This window comes from Maniola jurtina, chromosome 13 (genome assembly GCF_905333055.1).
Source record: "Maniola jurtina chromosome 13, ilManJurt1.1, whole genome shotgun sequence".
In the NCBI taxonomy this organism is placed as follows: domain Eukaryota; kingdom Metazoa; phylum Arthropoda; class Insecta; order Lepidoptera; family Nymphalidae; genus Maniola; species Maniola jurtina.
In genome coordinates, this window is record NC_060041.1 from 11,243,514 (window position 1) to 11,266,155 (window position 22,642).

Consider the following 22,642-nt stretch of genomic DNA (forward strand, 5'->3'; position numbering starts at 1 on the left):
TATTGATAACAGATTTTCTCATGACCTCGATAATATTACGATTGGAAGTGAAGATGGAAACACGAGCAAACTATAAATTATCATATTTTTAATTTATGCATTTAAGCTCCAGCTACACGTTCCGTCTTAGAGCTTACCTGCACAAGCCTGCGTGCGTGTGGACGGCAAGACGGTATCTCGCGCAGTTCCAAGAGCTGCTAAAAATTGGACTGCTAAGTTCTCAGTCCTGCCTTTGCAGTTTTAACTGCGCAGGCAAGACGGAGCGTGTAGCCGGAGCATAAGTACCATTTCCATTTTAGGGTTCCGGAGTCCGTTCCCAAAAGAGAAAAACGGAGCCCTATTAATGTAATTCTGCTGTCTGTCTGTATGTCCTGTGTCTCCGCATGTCACGGGTCTCTAGCTCGTAGACGAAATGAACAAATCTGTAGTGTTTGGTGTAGAACGTTGACCCAAAACCGAATATTGAATAGGAAATTCAATCAAATTTCCTCCAATAAATGAAAAAGAAGCCGGTGAAAAAATCGGGAAAATTTTGTAGTCTTGGGAATGAGCGATTGGTTCAAAAACATAATTTTTTTTAAACACGTTTTCTTACCCGAAACGAGTAGCTATATGGATAAATTGAAAAAGTAAGTCTCAAGATTTCAAATAAAAAGCTAAGATACGAGTATGAAATGGAAAAGAAATGTAGAATCATTGATGTATAGAATGAAGAGGAATCATCTTACTTTATAGTAACGGCTAAATAGCGCCGGTTAAACCTCAGAAATGCCTCTAAACGTGAAACTGAGATTCGCTTAGCTAAAAACAACCCTCGAGAATATTTTCAAGATGACCCCTTCATCAGTTGAAGTGCTCTCCTGTCAGCCAAAGGCCGGCCTTTAGGTTTACTTTGTAACTTTGAAAAGAGTTATGTTATCATGTCACCTTACCAATTGAAATCTACTTATCACTTTTCTTATTTTTTTATCGACAGAAAATACGCGTTTTAAATACAATTGTTCACTAACAATAGGAATAATGTCAATAGAAATGAAATTTTCCAGATGCTAATTTGGAGCTGATTTTTCAGTCACTAAATAAATTTTTACTCACAATTTTTTTTATATTTTGTCAGAATTGCATTACAACACATCTTCACTTCTCTGTTACAATAATATTATATTTAAATTTTATTTATACTAAACATTTTATTTTCATTTTTAATTTAGAAATATTTATTATAAACATACTTTATATCCATGAAAACAAAGATATGTACAAAAGAAACTTTTATGATCATTGAAAAAGTTAATCGAGAAAACCTTACAATATAGGGTAAAATTTGGAGAAGGGTCAGTGAACAAAAAATAACCTGCTTAGTGCTTACTAATCAATATATTGATGTTCTTAAAATTTATATATAAAAACGTAGTACATACGTATAATAAAATGTATAACAACTTACCCGATCCGAAATAGCCTCTTCCATTTTTCCGCGTTTCAGGCCCGGAGCCCGAATGACGTTCACCGGTGGCGCCACGACGGCGGGCGGCGGAACAGTCCCGCCTACATTCCCCGCCGTCACCGGTATGAAACCGGCCTCCATTCTCAAGTTAACATCACCACTCGACGATAGATGGCGTTGTACACGAACCGCGCGAACAAATCAATTTCCCATTGCGAAATTACAACAAATAAACTACAACTAGCACTTTAATTCACTTGTAAAAACACTTCAATTCACTGTATGGACGTATTAAAATATGTAAGTCACTAGCCATTATAAGGAACTGCTTTTGTTTAACTGTATCGAGATTTGAGATCGACGTTAGCGTAAACGAATTTGAGCGTATTAGGAACGGAATGCGTCGTTTTTAACACTTAAAAAATCACTATATTACATCTCAAATAGTGAAATCACTGTTAAAAACACTTTTCACTTATATTTAATAGCAAAACATTTAATTTTTTATCACAACGAAAATAACGCGTTTACACGGCAGCGGCGAATCGTATTCTGCAATTTGGCGAGACGAACGTTCGCTTTCTCTTTCTTCTGGCCGTACCTGGAAAAGAGACAGACATATCATTATAATAATTGACAAACTAATGTGAATGGGACAGGTTCGTCGAATAATAATATAAAATTCTACTATTAAATTTTATCGAAGATCAAGGCTTTTCAGATAAATTGTGTCTTATGAATACCTTGGATCACAATATTGAGCTTAAGATGGAAGGTCATAATATTGGAATCAGCAAGTTTTTTAGGCTAACAATTTTTTTAGGTATGTTTGAAATAATTTTACTTACCAGAAGTTATGACACATTTGGTTATCATTAGGATACTACTTGGGAGTACCTTTACATTAATATTAATGCATGCTGCAAGATGCCTAGGTATTTTAGATTAATAAATTGAGCAATTTAACCTTATCGTAATTTCTTCTAAATAAAGTAGGTAATATGTAATAATTTGGAATATTTATCTTGAACTTTACGAAATAATATAATCACCTTGAATTTAATACGACCTACATTCGATGTTGAAACCGAACCATATGAATAAAACAATCTACCATCCAAAATATATCGGGTTTTACCAGCCTGTATAATATTAAAAACAAACTGTACATAAAAAATACGTTATTCTACAGTAAATATATAAAGCGCAGTCTTAATATTAATATTAAATTAATAAATATTAACTTAATATTAAAGAGTATTAATTAAGAAAATAAGCAACAATGGCTTGCAATAACTTTGGGTGGGATGGAAAATGCGTTGACGTATAACAGAAGTGAGTGGAAGAAAAAGACATGTTGTGCCGACTCTACATAGCGTGGGATAAAGGACAAGAAGAAGGACTTTCATTAACTTTGCAATAAATAATATTAATGAAAGAAACATATATCTAGATTCTAGGTACTCAATTAAAACAAGTTATTTTTTTAATTAATAATTAGGTACGCATAAAACATACCCAAAGTATTTTTATTACCTAATAGTATCGCTATGTATAAACTATACATATTTTTACATAACTTATATTCCAAGTTTACCACATTCTTGTGTGTCAAGTTTGCATATCAAGTAAAGTAGCTTTGTTCTTATTTGATGTCGTAATTTACACTAACTATAGTCCTACTATTTAAAATAACCATGTTTAGGATAAATTGAAACAAGAAAATCTTTGATCGTACTTAGTATTTACCTTAAAAATCGACGATAAATTTCCGTATACCACATGTCTCTACTTGTAATATGTTCTATTTTTTACCCGACTGCGGCAAAGCCAAAAGGAAGGGTTACGTTAGATCGATTCTTCTTAGTAGAAAACTATGACTTAAGTAATTAATTTTCGCCTTACTGACTGCTCCCAAAAACTTACCCTATCAGGTATGTATACATCCAAAATTGTTACTTAAAAATTTCTCAAATCTAATGTTTGATTTTCGCCTTACTGGCCTTTTCAAAAATATTACCCCGTATGTTAAAGTTGAACCATAGTTAAACTCTTGTTTCAAAAAAAATTGGCAATCAATGGGGACTGCCGACAGAAGTGAAAATTTAATAAAGCTATGAAATAACAGTGTTTTTTTTTTGGATTGTAAAGTCAACTATGGTACTTCTCAACAATTAAAATTCCATAATTTGTAAATTAAAACCAAAAATATTAGCTAGTATAGTTTTATATCTAGCGGCCTTCTGAACATTATTAAGATTAGCATGTCGGTGATGCGACCTTGAAGTTTTTACCCATCTCAAAATCGCCCAACACAGTAATAGAAGTTTTCATTTTCAAAAACCTGTTTGTTATATTATAATCTCTGTTTGTTATAGTAAAAATAAAATACATGCCATTTCTCACGCATTCCAATTTTCATCCATTATTTGAATCTTTTTTTTCTCTTTATGGTCTTTGACGATTGTCTTTCTAATAATAATTTGGTCAATAAACCTTCTCGTACGCTGAGATGAAATAGTGCGTGGAACTCTTATAACTATGCGTTTTGAATTTTGATGCAAAGAACCGGTCAAGTGCGAGCCGACTCGCATACGAAGGATACCGTACCATCGTACAAGAAATAACACTTCAATTTTTTTGTGATGTAACCACAAATTCACGGTTTTTCGATTTTCCCCTTTACTTGTGTTGTGTGTGTTGTGTATCTGCCAAAATTCATAATTGATAGGTTTTGATTTCCTTGATGGTCTTGACAGACACGACAGACAGACAGACAACAAAGAGATCCTAGCGTTCCGTTTTTTTCTCTGGAGATACGGAACCCTAATAAATGTATAAATAAATATAAAGCTTTTTAATCAATAAATTCACACTTCACATAACATTTCTTTCGCTACGCTCTATAAAACTCCTAAGATAAATGACATAGTTTATCTATAAAATTAAAAAAGTCTTAACTTGTGTAGCATCTAAACAGAACAAGATCACCTTTTGTTTTTTTTTTTTTATTTAAAAATAAATTGCCTTTACAAATAAATAGGAAATCGGTGTCTTTCGGTAACAGTTGAGTCTCGTGAGAGAAGATAGCATCTGATCAATTTTAATGATAGCGTATCCGGCGAACATGAAACTTTCACTTTTAGCGAACGATTTAGAAACTGTTCAGCCTAATGGCTATTATTGAGTTTAATCTGTTATATGGATCTATTTACTTTCTTATACTTAAAACCAATATAGAGTACGACTTGCGAGTACAATATCGCGGGCTTCAAACTGTTCTATTTTTAACCCCCGACCCAAAAAGAGGGGTGTCATAAGTTTGACGTGTGTGTCTGTGTATCTGTGTGTCTGTGTATCTGTGTATCTGTGTATCTGTGTATCTGTGTATCTGTCTGTGGCATCGTAGCGCCTAAACGAATGAACCGATTTTAATTTACTTTTTTTGTTTGAAAGGTGGCTTGATCGAGAGTGTTCTTAGCTATAATCTAAAAAAATTGGTTCAGCCGTTTAAGAGTTATCAGCTCTTTTCTAGTTTTCTTGTAGAAAAGAAGGTTAGATAACCGTTAGGTTCTTAATATTATGTCAATAGACAAATGTCAAGCTGTCAAGATGGACGTTGCCTAAATACATAATTATTTATTTGAAAATGATGTTTTGGAAAACTCAAATACTTTGGATCGTCGGGGGTGTTATAAATTTTTAAAGTACTACTTAAAAAATGTAAGTAGTTTACCTACCCAATTACTACCCTGATATTATAAATGTAAAAGTGTGTTTGTTTGTTGGTTTATTGGTTTGTCCTTCAATCACGTTGCAACTCGCAATGACGGAGCAAAAGTTCGACGTGATTTTTACATGGATATAGTTAAAGATCTGTAGTAACGTAGGGTACTTTTATCCCGGAAAATCAAAGAGTTCCCACGGGGCTTTTAAAAACCTAAATTCACGGGGACGAAGTCTATGATAAAGAGGATGCCTCACGCTAATACTGAAATCTAAAAGCATTGGCATTTTTGTTTTTACGCTCTTATGGTTAGATATCTTAAAAAATCGTTTTTACTGTCTAGAAACCTACTGAGTCACTCGTATGACTAAGTAATTATAATTAATACCTAGACACAAATTAGCTTAGCGCTTAGCTACAAAATCATCAAAAATTTAAAGTAGGCACCGAAATGTACTCTCTTTTATTAGTAGTATGTAATTTTAATCCATTTTACAGCTGCATCAGAAGTGGGATAAAACGTTTCGATGGAAAACTAGGTAGAGAACGGAATTACATAAATCGAAAAGCGTAAAACATTGCTAGGTAATTATTATATTTCTACTTCTACTTGCTGTTGTATTCTCACGTGAGTAAAATGGTCGCAAACACAGTTTAACCAAGGAATGATAAATAGATTAAATAGCAAATAAAAATGCATTAAAAAATTCGCTATAAGACAATTAAGTCAATTTTGTTTAGTCTCAGTCGAAATATAAAAAAATCGGTCAAGTGCTAGTTGGGCCCGAACGAGAAAGGTTTTTGTACCAACGTACAAAAAATAAAACTTTTTAATATTTTCAAATTTTCATGGCAGCCATTTTGTCATCAGGTATTTGTTGTTATAATAACAATAAACACATTTTGTGAAAATTTCAACTCTCTACCTATTAGGGTTCAAGAGATAGGTACAGCCCGCTGACAGACAGACGAACGAGCGGACGAACAGCGGAGGCTTAGTAATAAGAACCCATTGGCACCCGTCGGGTAAAGACTAGATAAAGAGCCCTCATAAAGCACGAGCGAGTATGTACAATCGTATTACAAATAGGTAGAGCAGGAAGACAGCCTGTAAAACCACATTGATTACAGTATCGAATACTATTTGGGTCTATTGTTTCGGTCTTGCTCCAGTAAACTAATGCTTCTAATAGTAAGATCAAGATTAATATTATGTGAACTGATGAGTTAGAAATCAGGATTGCGTAGTTGTTCAAAATTACATATTACGGGCTACGGCTTCTTATTTTTCTAAGTTTTTCAATTTCTTATATATTCTTCCAGATCTTATTTTTCATCACTATCATCCTCATGATCAACCCATCCATCGCCAGCCCACTACTGAGCACAGGTCTCCTCTTAGGATGAGTTTAGGCCTCAGTCTGCCACGCTGGCAAGTGCGGATTGGCAGCCTCGCACACCTTGGAGAGTTTTGTGAAGAACTCTCAGGAATGCAGGTTTCCTCACGATGTTTTCCTTCGCCGATAAAGCAAGTGTTATTTAATTGCTTAAAGCGTACATAGCTCGGAAAAGTTAGAGGTGCGTGCCAGGGAAAGAACCCGCAACCTCAGGACTAGGAGACACGAACGTCTTAATCATTAGGCTACGAATAACCATAATACTATACTATTTTTTATATAACAATTGTAAATTAAAAATTTATAACACCCCCGACCAGTGAAGGTTACAGTAACTAGAAAAGAGCTGATAACTTTCAAACGGCTGAACCGATTTTCTTGGACTATTCCACGCCTACGATCCAAAGTATATGCGTTTTCCAAAACATCATTTTCAAATAAATAATTATGTATCTAGGCAACGTCCATCTTGACAGCTTGACATTTGTCAATTGACATAATATTATGAACCTAACGGTTATCTAACCTTCTTTTCTACAAGAAAACTAGAAAAGAGCTGATAACTTTTAAACGGCTGAACCAATTTTTTTGGATTATAGCTAAGCTAGCTCTCGATCAAGCCACCTTTCGAACAAAAAAAAGTAAATTAAAATCGGTTCATTCGTTTAGGCGCTACGATACCACAGACAGATACACAGATACACACGTCAACTTATAACACCCCTCTTTTTGGGTCGGGGGTTAAAAATAGCGAGCAAACGAGCAGAAGAGACACCAGATGTTAAGTGATTATCGCTGCCCATGAACCTTTGCAGGACCAGAGGAACCGCGAATGCGTTCCCGGCCTTTCAGGAATTTGTTGATATGCCCCTTGGATAACCTCATGTTATCCCCCATGCTGGTTCCACAGTTTGCATGTGCGTGGAAAAAAGATCTGGCACAACGAGCGGTCGAGGTGCACCAGGAACCCAAGTGGTGAGGGCGAAATTGCTTACGATGGCGTGCGGTGCGGTAGTAGCAAAAGGAGGGTGGAATGAGGTCAAACAGCTCCTCAGCGAGGACTATCTATTATAGGGTATCTTATTTTTCATTAATCGTACAACTTTGTTTCAAAAATTCAACCGTATTGAAACAATCACACATGTCCGTCGAGACTCGACACGTCTGTCTGTCCGCCCACAGCTTCCTGCTTTTACCGGGCATCGAACGCGCTATAGGTCAATGAAAGTTTTTCTTAACAGATCGCATAGAACTTTTTCTTCCGCACTTTCCTTATAAATACAATGTGGGTGTAATGGATAATGTACATAAATACAGGTGCTTGTTGGGGTGGTATAACCTAAATATTATGAGCCATATCATTTTTCCCATGTGACATAAATGCAAGTAAATGACCTAGACAGGACGAAGCATATTGAAACTGGAAATTATATTCAAAACAAACTAATTTTTCCTGATGAAACTGGTAATTTTGACACTGTCTGCGTCAGCAAGGCAAGTCTAAACCCGGGTACAGACTGCTGTAACGTAACATGCAATGTAACATGAAAGGAGTATTTCATAAGTGTGGACGAAGCGTGCGCACTTTCTGAGCACGTACGTACTCGCATCTTTTCCGGCATGCGCGCGGCGAACATAGGTATTACCTCAGTCTGCCGAAGCTGTGTTTTCTTCCATGGTTCGCGCGCGTTCGGCAGTACAGACACACACAACCCGTCCACACCGGCGCTCTGTCCACACTGCGCGCCACTGTTGCCAACTGCTAGCTTTCCCAGTTGCTAGATATTTTTCAAAATGTTGCTAGATTGCCAGTTTTTTTTACCCCAAAAAGTTGCTAGATAGTGCTAAATGTTAAAACTTAGGCAAAGAATATTTAACGAACTTGGTATTATGGTAAGTGACAATAAAATGACAATTTCTAAGAATCATTTTTATTTTCCTTAATTCTAACATTGTTAAAGTTAAAAATGTCTAAAGTATCGGTGTACGTCATTGAATAAAAAAAATGTGGTTAAAGAATTTAATCTCAAAAGAATTTATAATAAGAAATTAATAAAGTAAAAGATAAAAATAATTTAAAAACTAATTAATTAAATAGGAAGATTTCGATGGCTGGGGTTCCGGGTCTTGCGCTGGTTTTGAATATTTTTCCGCAGTACCCATTTTATGCAGAACATCTTTAGGCAAAACACAGTTATAGCAACATTTACCACTTTTCCTGAGGAAGTCTCTACTGCAGAGGAATGAGTTCAGAGTTAACAAACTTAGCTTATTTTTCACTAAATTCATTTGAGAGAATAACCTCTCTACCTCTGCATTTGAATGAGGCAGTGGAAGTTGCTAGAAAAAGTAGCTAAAAAGTTTAGCTACAAGTTTCATTAAATTGTGGCTGTCTGTCACCAAATAATAGCTAGATCTAGCTATAAAGTTGCTAAGTTGGCATCACTGCTGCGCGCCCCTTTGTGTTCGGCGAAAAACCGACAAATGGCGGATCGCGGCGTGCACGAGTTGAAATGCTCTGTTCGTGCGCGTAGTGTGCACGGTTCGTGCGCGCAAGGCGTCCACACTATGGGAATTTTGTTACATTGCATGATACATTGCGACAATGTGGACGGTAAATTCTTTCATTGCGTGTTACATTGCATGTTACGTTACAGCAGTCTGTACCCGCCGTAATGAAATCATGTAGGTATCGTCATCATTTCAATAAAATTGATGTAAGTATCTACCTACTTACGTAGCAGGACGTAGGTCTCTTGTAGAGATTTTCACAATCCAAGTCTTGTAGAAATCGTTATACAAATTATGACTTTCTTGAAGCAAATACAGCGATAAATTAAGCAATACAGTCTATTTCAGTCCAGTCTGCGGATTACAAGAGAAACGGCTACTCAAAATTTTAATGACAAAATTCCACCTCCTGTTAAGTCCATTTTGAATCGTATAAGGGTGGGAGCAAACAACCTATTTCCTCGCATTCAGTAGGAAGAGACGAACCAGCCACCAATAGCTCAGTAGGAAAAAAGACGTTAGGCAACACCCTATATCCTAGATTGAATTATTATTCTGAGTTTAGACCTGACACGTCCAGTTTGATTCCAGATATTTCTGGGATTACGATATATTTCAGACGTATAATTTTTAAGGTTCCGTACCCGAATGATGCCAACGGAACCCTATTACTAGGCCTTCGCTGTCCGTCCGTCTGTCCACAGGCTGTATAATAGGTAGAAAGATGAAATTTTCAAACAATGTGTAGGTATTTCTATTGCCGCTATAACAACAAATAATAAAAATTTCAGAATGGTCGCAATGAAAGTGTTACTTTCTTGTACGATCGTACGGAGTCCTTCAGGTGCGAGCCGACTCGCACTGGACCGATTTTTTAACCTGTGTGTACCCATCCTATATGCTCAATCCTGGCATCCATCCAGAAGAATTTAAGCCCTTATATATCAATTTTCTGATACAAATTTGTATACAAACCAAATTAAACATTAATCCAATGCGGCAGAATTCATTTTACCAAATTGGAATCACTTCCTATGTTGCTATATTAAATTCAAGAGAAATTGTACCTTAACTCGCTGAAATACGATTGCTATTACAACTGGCATATTAATAACAGCTGATATTATATTTCAATTTGGGTCAGCGAAATTTTGACTTTAATAATGCACAGATAGAGATTCAATTGGTTTGAATATGTAATATGAATGTTTGTTTAATTCCAATCTGATGAGAAATTCGAGTTCAATTTTGCTACATTAGCGCTTTGGTTATTCTTGCTAGCTATACCTAAAGCAATATAATCCTGTATGGGATTGTATCCTATGTCGGAATTGATATGTATCAAAAAATCATAAAAAATTTAAAAATATGTATATATATTTTAAGTTTATCTCGTACAAGTTGCTCCCTTACTTACCTACTCAAAGAATTCCAAGACTGCGGGTGGGACAACTGTAACCGCAAACTAAATACATATAAGTTTCGCTAACTTTATCTCATCTAATAGCACCAAAACTGTACTGGTTTCCCGGTAGATATAGATCTATCTAGAATCTAGATGATGTCTGCAACTTCGTCAAATTTGTCAAATTCGTCAGGTTTTTTACAAATTCCGTGATAACTCTTTGTTTTCCTAGGATAAAAGTATCCTATGTCAGTCTTCAGTGTACAAGTTGTCCCTGTGTCAAATTTTGTCTAGGTGGTTTCAGTGGTTGAGACTTGAAAATCAGACAGATAGACACACTTATGCATGTATGTATCCCCTTACTAAGAATACTTGTATAGCAAACGCTAGTAGACTATAAACTAAGCTCACAGACAACTGCTAAATCTGTCCATTTTGTAGCTATGATGCCAAAAACAATCAGAAACAAAAAGATCAATAAGGAATCCTGAGCGTCGGGACTTATAAATATCGTCTATCAAGTCCCCAGTGGCATCGATCAACTTACATCAATAATTAGATTAACAATGCTTCATTGTCTCACGTTGCATGCATGTATGTCTGTATGCCTGTTACACAATACACAATAAACCGCGATGGTTAGCGAAGCGAGTAAACACAAAGGCAGGATATGGACGGGGTAATAAATTTTTAATGCAATCTCTTAGGTAGGATAGGGTTCCAAAGCAAGTGCTATGCTATATGAGACTAAGGTGATGCTATACAATAAGTAATAAAAATTGCTACGTTACGCAAGTAATATATTGAGATGATAATATGCACAACTGCAGAAGGCAGTAGAGCCAGAGTGAACTAGAGTGAGAGAAATCTCAGTTTGATCAACGATCTGGCAAATATTAGGCTATGGGTGACGTGAAATCAAAGAAAAATTGTCGTTTCATAGCCTATCATTTTAGGCGTCAATGCTACCTATATTTGATGCTAGGTCTAAATGTAGGTAGCATTTGCGGAGCGGACCTTACATTTATTTTACTCAGATTCAAACAATTCATTTTACAAAGAAAGGTACAGTGAAAGTCAAATAGGTGAATCAATACAGGTAAGGTAGGTGATTGTGAAAATTTTAACGTCAATTTAAAACTAAAGCTAGGACCCCAACACGCGGTGGTCTTAGAAATAACAAACACGTCATACTCTTTTTACTATTACCATCTCAAAATATTAAAAAAAAACTAATTAGTGTACACAGAATTATGATCAAATCCTTCTATGAAGTAAGTGAATTTATTATGAGGTCAAAACGTAGTAGATGTTTAACGCAAGAGTCTTTGTAACGAAAGCAAAAATTATAAAATGACTCTGTCATTCGACGTTCAGTGATTGAAGTGAGCCTATCCCTGACCTAGTAACTATAACAATTGTTAAGTTCGTCTTTCCGTTCTGCGTATAACATGGGTACAGAAGCTATAGTTGCAAAAACAGATACGATGCGCAATACTTGTATCAAAGATCTTCAAATCGACGCAAAAGAAGCAAAGGAAGACCGGAAAAGAGCAATTAAACGTAGCGATAGAAGTTAGCCTTCTCATGTATCTTCTTCTTCTCTCTGGGCTGGTTTCCGCACTTAAACGTTTCCGTCTGTTGTGCGTGCGTTGCCCCTCCCCGCCGAAGTCTTCACTCCAGCCATCCAAGCTCGCTCCAGAAGCCAAGTAGACCGCCCAGGTTGCCGAGGACTTCATGGAGTGAGGTTGGGGAACCCAAATGGCGTTCTCGTTGTTCTGCCACGACCATGCACTCCAGGAGCACGTGTGTCGGCGTCTCATCGACCTCCATGCAGGCCCTGCACAGAGGACTGTCGGTAACACCTATAACGAAAAGGTGTTTGTTTAGTGGGCTATGCCCTGTTATGAGTCCCACCACCTTCCTAAGTTTACCTTTGTCCAGGCGGAGTAGTTTGTTAGTTTGTCGTATATCTATGTTAGGGAAAGCCTCTTTGGCTTGCCTGCAGTCAGTTGCGTTTGCCCATAATTGGGAATGCTCCTTAAGTGTTAGTTCATGCAACCAAGTTTTATACTCACTGAAGGGTATGGGTACAATAGGCTGAGGCCCTGTCACCTTCAGCGTCGTGGCCTTGCGTGCTAATGCGTCCGCTGCCTCGTTTCCCTGGTCCCCATCATGTCCTTTGACCCACCGTAGGGTGATATCATTCGACATGGCGAGTGTTTCCAGAGCCTTATGGCAGTCTTGTATGAGTTCGGAGGTTGTCCAGAATTTAGCCAAAGCTTTGAGAACAGCTTGGCTATCTGAGTTAATGTTAATCTTAAAGTTTTTTACCTGTCGATTTGCCATTGCTATGGCTGCGGTTGTAATGCCTACACACTCTGCTTGGAAGACAGAGTTGTCCTTACCGAGTGCGTGACTTATTTTCATGTTTAGTTCTTGGCAGTAGGCCCCTGCTCCTGTGCCAGTTTTTGTTTTGGATCCATCGGTGTACACTTCTATTGCATCCCGTGTTGACTTCGTATCTATGTTTATCTCTGGATATATTTTGTATGGTTTGTCCAGTATGTGTTGTTTCCTGGTTCTGTCACATTTCCACTCCAGGCGTGGTTCTTTGGTTATGCTTTGCACTAGAATTTTAGTGTGCCTTGTGTTCTGTTCTTTCCATAGACCTGAGGTTTTCAGTCTCAAGGCTGCGAGCGTTGCTTCTTCTCTGATTTGTAAGTGTAGGGGCGGGATCCCCAGTATGATTTCAAGTGCTGTTGTTGGTGTGGTACTCATGCAGCCTGTAATGGCGAGGCATGCTTGTCGTTGAAATTTCTGTAGTTCTTGCTGGGCGGTCGTAAGAAGAGTTCTCGGCCACCATATCAAAGCGGCGTATGTTAATGAGCTTCTTACTACCGCTAGGTATAACCACTTTATTATCTTTGGTTTAAGCCCCCATTTTTTCCCCAGCATGCGTTTACATTGGTTTAGTATCGTAAGCGATTTATTAATTTTATCTTCTGTATGCCTTTTCCAGCTGAGCTTGCTGTCCAGAGTCACACCAAGGTATTTTACCTCAGTTGACAGTTTGAGGCTTGTGTTGAACAGAGTTGGTGGTTTGGTTAGCTCTATTTTCCTTTTGTTGGTAAACAGAATCATCTCTGTTTTCTTTGGATTTACGGTGAGTTCATTTTCATTGCACCATCTTTCGATTACGCGCAATGCCCGTTGCATGACTTCATATAATGTGTTCTCTAGTTTTCCACTGATTAAGATGGTGAGATCATCAGCATAACCAATGGTGTAAAATCCGCTTGTGTTTAGTTTGTTTATCAAGTCGTCAACTACAAGGTTCCACAAGATTGGTGATAGGACACCTCCTTGAGGGCAGCCTCTCGCTACTATGCCTTTTGTGACTCCGTTGATATCTAGTTGTATGATTCTTAGTTCTAATAATGCTCTTATCCAGCTGCGTATAGTTCTTGGCGCCCCGTATCGTCCCAAGGCCCTGTCTATGCTATTAAAGGTTGTCTTGTCGAAAGCTCCTTCAATATCAATGAAGACACCCAGTGTTGATAGTTTGTTTTCTAGATCATGTTCAATTTTGCCAACAACGGAATGCAGAGCGGTTTCCGTTGACTTGCCAGTGCTGTAAGCATGTTGGTGTGAGTGTAGGGGTACATGTCTTAGGGTTCCATCCCTGAGATACCGATCAACCAGTCTCTCTAGTGTTTTTAGTAGAAATGATGTAAGGCTGATAGGCCTGAAGGACTTTGGTAAAGTGTAGTCACTCTTTCCAGGTTTTGGTAGAAAGACTACCTTTACTTCTCTCCAGGCTGTTGGGATATATTTGTATGCTATACAGGCCTTATATATTATTTCCAGCCATGGTGTCAGTTGAAGTTTTCCCCATTGTAAAAGTGCAGGGAAAATTTTGTCGGTCCCCCCTGATTTAAAAGGGTGAAAGGTGTCAATAGCCCAGCTGATTCTATCTCGCGTGACTGTGTTGTTAGCAAGATCCCGATCCTCATCTGTGGGATGGTGTCCTAGGTTGTGTTCCCAGTCAGCTGAGTCTACTATTCTACAGCCAGGGAAATGCGTTTCAATGAGCGTTTCGCTTATTTCTTTGTCATCCTTCGTGTATGTTCCGTCAGCTTTCCTCAGCGAGCCGAGTGTGCGGGTGTTGTCGTCTGCTAGAATCTTACGTATGCGGGCTGCAGTGTCGTTCGACTCTATGCTTGTACAAAACTTTTGCCACGCGGTTTTGTCTTTTTCTCTGACGCGTTTGTTGTATTTGTATTGGGCTTCCTTGTAGTTGTCCCAATCTTGTTCTTGTCTGGTGTTTTTTGCTCTGTTGAAAAGATGTCTGAGGTTTTTCCTCATTCTTTCCAGATCTGGGCCCCACCAGCTGTTTTTTGGCAGTCGATTTGTGTTGATTTTCTTCAGAGGACAAGCTTGTTCATAACTTGTCTTAATGCACTCCGTTAGTTTGTTTACGTTTTGTTCGATGTTGTCGATATCGTCGATGTCGTTAGGTTTGTTTGTACCTATCTGATGCGTTAGCAAGGTTTTGTATTTTAGTCTGTTAGTTTTCCTTGGATTTCTCTTTGGTGCGTGTTGGGTTATCATCAGATCTAGCTCATAGCATATCCGCCTGTGGTCGGAGAGCGAAGGCTCGTCGCTGACATGCCAGTTCGTTACTTGGTCTGCAGCTCTGGTTGACGCTAAGGTTAGATCGATTATGGTTTGGTACCTACTCGACACGAAAGTCGGTTCAGTGCCCTTGTTAGTAATTGTTAGGTTGGTTGTTAGTAGAAAGTCCATGAGATTCTCACCTCTTTTGTTGTTGGCTGTGCATCCCCACAGGTTGTGATGTGCGTTGCTATCGACAGAGATAATTAGATCTATGTCGTTGTCCTCACAATGTGTTGTGAGGTCCACCAGTTCTTTTGTTGGTATTCGGTCTTCTATGGGCATGTAGAGTGAGACTAGGACCACTGGTCTTGGTGGTAGTCCCACGCCCTGTTGTATTCCATTTTTTATTTTTACTGCTGTCAGATCTCTGGAACAGTATTGTGTTAGTAGTGACGCTGTAATGCAGCGCGGAATGTAAATGCATGTTCTTGGTGCTTCGTCATTGCAATGTGAAAAGATCTTACCATTGCAGCTTCCGAAACCGCATATGGTTTTACCCCTGACCCACGGCTCCTGGATCAGTGCGATGGTCTCGGGTTCAACCTCCAGCTGCCTTCGTAGCGTGGCCGTGGCGAGATGTTTGTGCTGGAGGTTGGTCTGGATGATTTTTATTTTGTCGCCCTCTGCGCCGGTGGTTGTTCGGCGGGGGCTGTTGCGTCTGGAGCGTTGTGTGTCGCCTTCCTCTCCCGTGATTTCGTATTGATCCGGGAGTCCGCCAGCACTTCCTCGATATTGTCTAGGACAGCACTCACGGAAGGCTCAGGTGTCACTGGGAGCTGGCCGGTTGGTCCATCCACATCCATGTCCCGATCCGCATCAGGCTCCTCTCGAGTTTCAGGCGCTGAGTCATGCCCGGGCGGTACATCACTCAGTCCTTCACTCGTGAAGAACCTGATGTAGATGGAGCCCGTGGAATAGGCGACCTTCCTGCCGCGCGCCAGAATCGTTGGCAGCTCTACATTGGGGATTCCTAATATTAGGAACACCCCAGGAGGGCTGCTGGTTGTTCTACGGTAGCTGAACAGGGTCCACTGTGACACTCCGTACCATGGGTTTTGGTGAGATAGGACCTGGTGTAGCTGGCCTATCTCCCCGTCGTAGTCAGGGACATAAAGTCCCGACCTAACCCTGACTGGGATTTCGGTCTGTTTTATCACAGTGAGCCCTGTTCCGCTCCTGGGTGATGTTAGTTTTGGCACCACGTTTATGAGCCAGTTACAGGCTTGGTCATCGTGGCACCACATTTTTAGTACACCCTCGCTGAGGAAGGCCTTACCCTCAAACGCCGGGGCGTATCGGGTTTGGCCTGGTGCCAGAGGCTCGATACAGGCCGCGAAAATCGCCTTCTGTATCTGGGCCTGAATGGCATTCGCCTCATCTTGGGTAAGGTCAACTCTGGGGGTGGTGGTTACAGCGACGCTCAGATGCGATTGGGCTGCTGTGGCATAGGAGCCCTTCGCATCTCGGGTGTGTCTGTCGTCAGTCCGTGCGCGTTTGTGTTCCCCCCTGGGTGAAATCGTGTCGTCAAGTCTGTCTCTTTTCTTGTTCGTCTGACTCGATGACGTCCCGGGGTCCTGTCTGTCTTTTGTCTGTCCCCTGTTCCGCTTCCTAAAGCGCGGGCGTGCCCTCGCTTTAGGTGGGTTCAAGGTCTTTGTTGCGTCTGTTTTATCTGTTGGTTTGTTGGATGTTGTTTTTGTTGTTGTTGTAGTTGGGGGTCGAGCGGTGTTGGAACCGCCAGGGCCCGTTGCGCCCCGCGCCTGGATTGGGTTCCCGTCGGGGTCAGTGTGACCACCATCGTTCCCCCTGTCCTCGACTGCGGTTTGCCCAGCCCCGACAGTGGTGGTGCTCGACTTCCCCGAGGCATTAGGGTTGCGATCGGGGGCCGATACCTGCCCGCTCGCCTGTTCGCCTGCGGAACAGCCAGGGGTTGCGCCAGTGTCCGCAGAAGGCCGGCCGCCACTTAGTGGGGGTCGTCCCTCGCTTCCACCTTTGCTTCCTCCGGCCAAGTGGCTGGCGTCCGCGCTTGGGCAGTCGGGTTCCTTTCGCTTCCCGCCTCCGTTTTCCCTACCGTCCGTCGGTCTGTTTTTCAATTTGTCCGTCTGTTCGTCTGCCTGTGTGTCCGTTTGTTTTCGTGTCCGTCTGTCTGTCCTGTTCCCCTTGTTTTTCCGTCTTTGCTTGGGGGCCACAAGCGTCCATGTGCTTGCGCTGGCAGGCACAGGGATCGCTTCGGCAAGGGAGGACATGTCCATGTTAGTAGCCGAGGTCGTTGTTTTCATCATTGTCGAACCGATGGTTTGCGGGTCTTTGCCCCCTCCTGATACGGTGGGGCAGCCTGGGCCCTGGGCGCCGTCGGTAGACGTCGCCTGGGTGCCAGGGTGGGATTTGGGCACTGAGCCGCTACCCACCAGGAGACCGAAATTAGTTTTAAGATCCGCCATTTGTTTTTTAAAAGTTTGTGTGTTATCTGAGTAGTGTTTGTGTGTGTCTCTGTGTGTAAGTGAGTGTGGAGTGTGCGGGAGTTTAGGATTAATTGAGGGACTTTTATGATAGGACATTTGGTTTAGGAGTAGGCTGGGGGAACACGGGAAAGGGTTACTTGGACACTGCTCGGTGTTGGGAGTGGTACCGTAGCAGTCCTTCTTGTCCAGGGTCCTGGGGACGCCGGCGATCCGCAACCCCGCCGACCCGCCCGGTTGCATGAAGGGTGCCTCGTATAGCCGAACCAGCGAATGTCTAGGAGCCGCCTGGTATAGGCTACAACCCAGATCATTCGCTAGTTCAGCCACGCCGGGTATTCTCATGTATGTCGAACCATTACCTAAACTGGAGAGGTATCCAAATAGGTAGGTAGGTACGTAGTACCGCCAGCGACTATTACTTGAATTCTTTATGAATCCTAAGAAGAATCTTCCTGGTATAGAATAAATGTTTAAGTTTAAATATTTTACTAAAGCTACCTTCGCTTCTGCTTTATGGCTTTTATAACGCTTTTCTAACTTAAAGGATACCTACTTTACAATGTTTATGACTTCCGCTTTCCGATAAATTGTACCACATACTATCGGAGTGAATATGTGGGGAAAGAAAATGTAGGGAATGAGATTTTGTAGAAATATTTAACACGCCGTTCTATAAAGATGGTAATAATTGATGATATATGGTGATAATACACTAATTCAGATGGGTCTACCAGATGCCTATTAAAGCAAAGCTTTAGAGATGGTATCCCATTAGAGATAGGTTTTGCTGTCAGTTTTGTGAACTTTTGCTAGTCTATTACTGACGAATAACTTATCATTTAATGTGATGAGTAGATGACTGACTTAACTTCAGTTCATAGGATCTTTTGATGCTTGTAAGCAAAAATCCACAGAAAACAGCGGTTTATTTTGTGAGATAAGTAGGTACTTGGCTACGTTAGTTGTTCTAGAATTATTTCCAATCAGACCAAATTAGGACAGAGTTCTTTCAATATCAGAAATCGAAAAAGTATTTTCGTACAATTCCCTATCGATTTCCTATAAACGAATGAAAAAAAACAAATTCTATATTGATAAACGAGTTCTTTCACCAACAATCATCATGCATAACAATTATAAAGATACGAATCAATGAAAGAATCTTGGCTTTCATAAGTCGATAAGTAAGTAGGTACTAACAGCCGTTTATCGAAACAACGAGCAAAAACTCTATTGCATGCAAATCTCTATAGAAAACGAACAATGAGTACTTTGGATGTCATAAAATAATGATATGATTGAAATGATGGAAACCGAAAATAAAAAAATATGTTAATAAGGGCTGATTTTTTTCAATAGTCAAATAACTTTTATCACACTTAATATTATAAAGGAGAAAGTTTGTATGTGTGTGTGTGTGTATGTTTGTTACTCCTTCACGCAAAAACTACTGGACGGATCGGGCTGAAATTTAGAATGAAGATAGATTATACCCTGGATTAGCACATAGGCTACTTTTTATCCCGGAAAATCAAAGAGTTCCCAAGGGAATTTTAAAAACCTACATCCACGCGAACGAAGTCGCGGGCATCAGCTAGTCTGAGATAAAACTTATTTGACGATCGAAATATCAGCCCCTAGTCTTTTATAATGTAAAGACCTACCTAGAGAGTAAAACTATATTGAATCCATTACGAGGTTTTTTTAAAAAGAAATTTTATTCCATTTTTAACTAGATTCTTTATGCATCTAAATATATAATAACTACAGAATTACATAATTAATTACTACCGTACAGAATGAACACAGATTCTATAAGTGATTCTAAGATCCAATTCAAAGCCGCATCAAATTTAAATCTTTGAAACTCTATGTCGTTAGTCGTCCTTAAGAAAAAGTACCGATTTTATACATTACTGGCCTTTCTGAATTTAAACAATGTATTTTAAAATTTAATAATTTACACATCAACAAACACGATAATCTTACTTTTGTTATTAAATAAAAATAACAGTGCATTTTGAACAAAGACCACAAATTACAAAAGGAAACCCCGAGTACCTATAGAAAAATGTAGTTATTTATTCATATTGTGAGAAAGCTCTTTCAGCTTGATACTGAGGGATGATCCACTCCACCTCAATGGAGGTGCGATCACAGAACAGGGAAATTGGTTTCAGTGCAAACGACTTTTCAGACTCCGAGGGCAGATATAATAGAGAACTTGGAGTAGACGTCTCTTAGTGCTCTAGGGACTCCAATGTGCTCCGATGCGTTCCGTTGAGAAATTCCGACCGTTGAAAGCTTGGAGCTTTCCAATATGCGTTGAGGGTGGTCACCGAGGCCGAGGGGATTCTCGTAGGTGAAAATTCTACATTCCCCATGACGTCGGGTATATTTCCCCTCCGTTAAAAAAAATACAATGTCTCGTAGCGATCAAGGAAAGAGGTCGGTTGGTAGGGCTTGGGGTGTTCCGGTTCTTGGCCGTACAGTAGCAGTGGCGTCAGGTAAAAAGAACTTTGAACTACAGTGGAGGGTAGACTTGTCTGCGCATAGGCACTGTACTTTCCACTGCTCGGGAAGCGAAAGTTGACTGACGGATCAGTGGCGCGGCGGAAAGACCCCCGCCATCTTTTATCACTTTGTACCACGAAAGAGATAAATAGCCCACTGCGCAGCTTCAAGATCAGTTTTTTTTTTCCACAACACGTATTATGAGTCCCTATATAATTCGTGCGATTTATGAAACTTGGATACTGAACAGGTTACCCTATCTTGCCTGATCATAAAGCTAGGTTAACTCCGACGAAGTTGCAGGTCTATTATAGTACTTTTACACTCAGACCAATATCAGCAAACGCACGACTGTCTAAAGGTACTAAGTGCCTTTTTTGTTCAAGACAAGCACTGGTATCGTACCTTTCTAAGTTTATGCATTTGCCGACCACCGATCAATCAAACACATTGGCCGACGCTGGCCCTCAGTATGAACGTACCATTAGATAGTAACGACATAATACGACCTATTTTGGCATCAAACAGTCTGTGGTTTACCTCCTAACAGAAGTTATTTGCACAGGTATGTAACCGCATTCGGGGGCAAATGAGGCGAGGATTGAATTGTATTTTCCGTCTCTAATCGGTGCCTACCACGGACTTGGCATAGCTAGATGCCACATGTTTATTAAAAATAAAAAACGACCGTGCCTAGTTTTTCTTCCCTACGTGAACACGAATCATTTATGATGATCACAACGCGCCATCAGAAACAATCGTCACGTCAGTGAGCCAACATAGTTCGACAGGAGAGAGAGAGCCGATTTTTCGTATTTGGAAAGAGGGAGATAGTATTGAAGGAGGAATGAAAAAAAATAGGCGCTTGGCAGTTGGCAGAAATTTGGCTCTTTCAGGCACGCTGAACGGACTGTTTGCTGATCGCTTGCGGTATCTAGCTACTTAAAATCTGGGTTCCCTACCATCTAATTTCCTTGTCTGTCGTTAAATATACATCACATGTTTGTATCTGGCAAGCGTAAGCGGTGCGAAGAGAGTCCAAATAATACCTATGTTATTCTTTTTGAGATTTACGTAAGAGTATTTTGTATGATTTTAAAACTGCGTGCCTTTTACGTTTTACGTGACACTTGAGGCAATCATGTTGTAAACAAAGCTTTATGATCGGTTCACATTATACCAGTGTCCATAGTCCATAGCTATCCATTAACCTCATTCTAACGTCCACTGTCCATAGTCCATAGACATTCCAATAATTCGATAAAAATATTTAAATAATACCTGCTTTTCTGAGTGACGCCAATACTATCCATTAACCTCATTCTAACGTAGACTGGAATGAGCCGAGTCGTTTACATTGTTCTAGTAATTTATATAGGCAACTAAGTTACACTGTCGTGGTTATAAACCCGCTGGGAATAGATGAATATCTTAATTTAAAGTGTGCAGTAACCGGTTTTATTAATAGAAAAAACCGCATACTTCGCGTCTCTTCAGATATAAATAAAAATAAATATGTACATAGAATAATATTTAGCACAATATATTGTTAGTATGTTCTTGTCGAATGTCGATTGATCGATTGATTTAGTTCACTCAAAACGCCTAGATTAATGCACATATTCCAGCTCAAAAATTACAAACAAAAGACCGGTATACTTAATATCAATCTGCACTGATTTAAGTTGAAAATCGCCGATCCAGAAAGTCGTTAGCTGTTATCACTTAATCTCAATATAAAGAGGATATTTTTTTTAAAACCCAAAAAAAAAAGAATGTTTTTGATCATTGAAAAGATGACAGAAAGATACCTCAAAGCTTCCCGTTTCAACTTTAAAAATGATTGGCACCAAATGATAACGATAGGGGGGTTTTGTCTTAAAATGGTTATTGGTTAAGATGCGACACCGATAAATTCAATCTCTTGAACAAATACAAAACGACATTAAAACGTTATTCCATACGTGCTACGACCCATTGTCCGTTTCCCACACGGCAACGGTACACGTCGCGAACTAGTTCGATGCCCGTTAAGTGATTCATACTCTCATACGGCCGTTAGCGTGACTAAGGGCTAAGACAAAAGACGTGCGAAAATAGCCCAAAGTTTATCGCTGCATGAGGTTTTGTTTGTTAATATGGGACAAAGTCGACGCAGCGAACTACATACAACAAAGTCCTTTTTTTTCGAGGGGTAAATTTTCTTAAGATACCCGCTCGGGTTATGTGGGATTTCTACCCACTAAAACCTCCTCGGTAGCCCTCGTCAGCACATGTTGAGAAGCTCTGGGAACTCTAAAGAACGTGGGCCGGTGCCTCTCTCGCGCGACGCCCATTGGGCTCCTCCTGAACAATGTACTACTTCCCTGCCCTCATGCACCTGCAAGTAGGTACGGCAGCTTGTGCCACAGCAAGCTGCCGACTTCTCAGGGTCGCCGGCTAGAGCCACACTCCAGCGACCTCGAAGTCCTATCACCAGGGACTATTGGATAGACGGCTCAG

General features: G+C 40.0%; 2 protein-coding genes across 10 annotated transcripts in view; both read right to left on the reverse strand.

The window, feature by feature from the left end:
- The window catches only part of LOC123871043 (mitogen-activated protein kinase-binding protein 1), a 117,228-nt gene that overhangs the window by 90,055 nt on the left and 4,531 nt on the right, over positions 1-22,642 (reverse strand). For all 9 annotated transcript variants that reach the window (XM_045914601.1, XM_045914604.1, XM_045914603.1 and 6 more), the window contains exon 2: positions 1,448-2,048. In XM_045914601.1, coding sequence (XP_045770557.1) covers positions 1,448-1,588 — 141 coding nt within the window. In that variant the 5' untranslated portion in view covers positions 1,589-2,048. The remainder of the gene's footprint in view (positions 1-1,447; positions 2,049-22,642) is intronic.
- LOC123871048 lies at positions 14,927-22,449 on the reverse strand. The gene is made up of 3 exons (XM_045914609.1): positions 22,445-22,449; positions 19,059-19,060; positions 14,927-17,900 (listed from the first exon to the last, which is right to left on the reverse strand). Exon 3 carries the CDS (start codon positions 17,864-17,866, stop codon positions 15,776-15,778), a length of 2,091 nt encoding a protein of 696 aa, XP_045770565.1. The 5' UTR covers positions 17,867-17,900; positions 19,059-19,060; positions 22,445-22,449; the 3' UTR covers positions 14,927-15,775.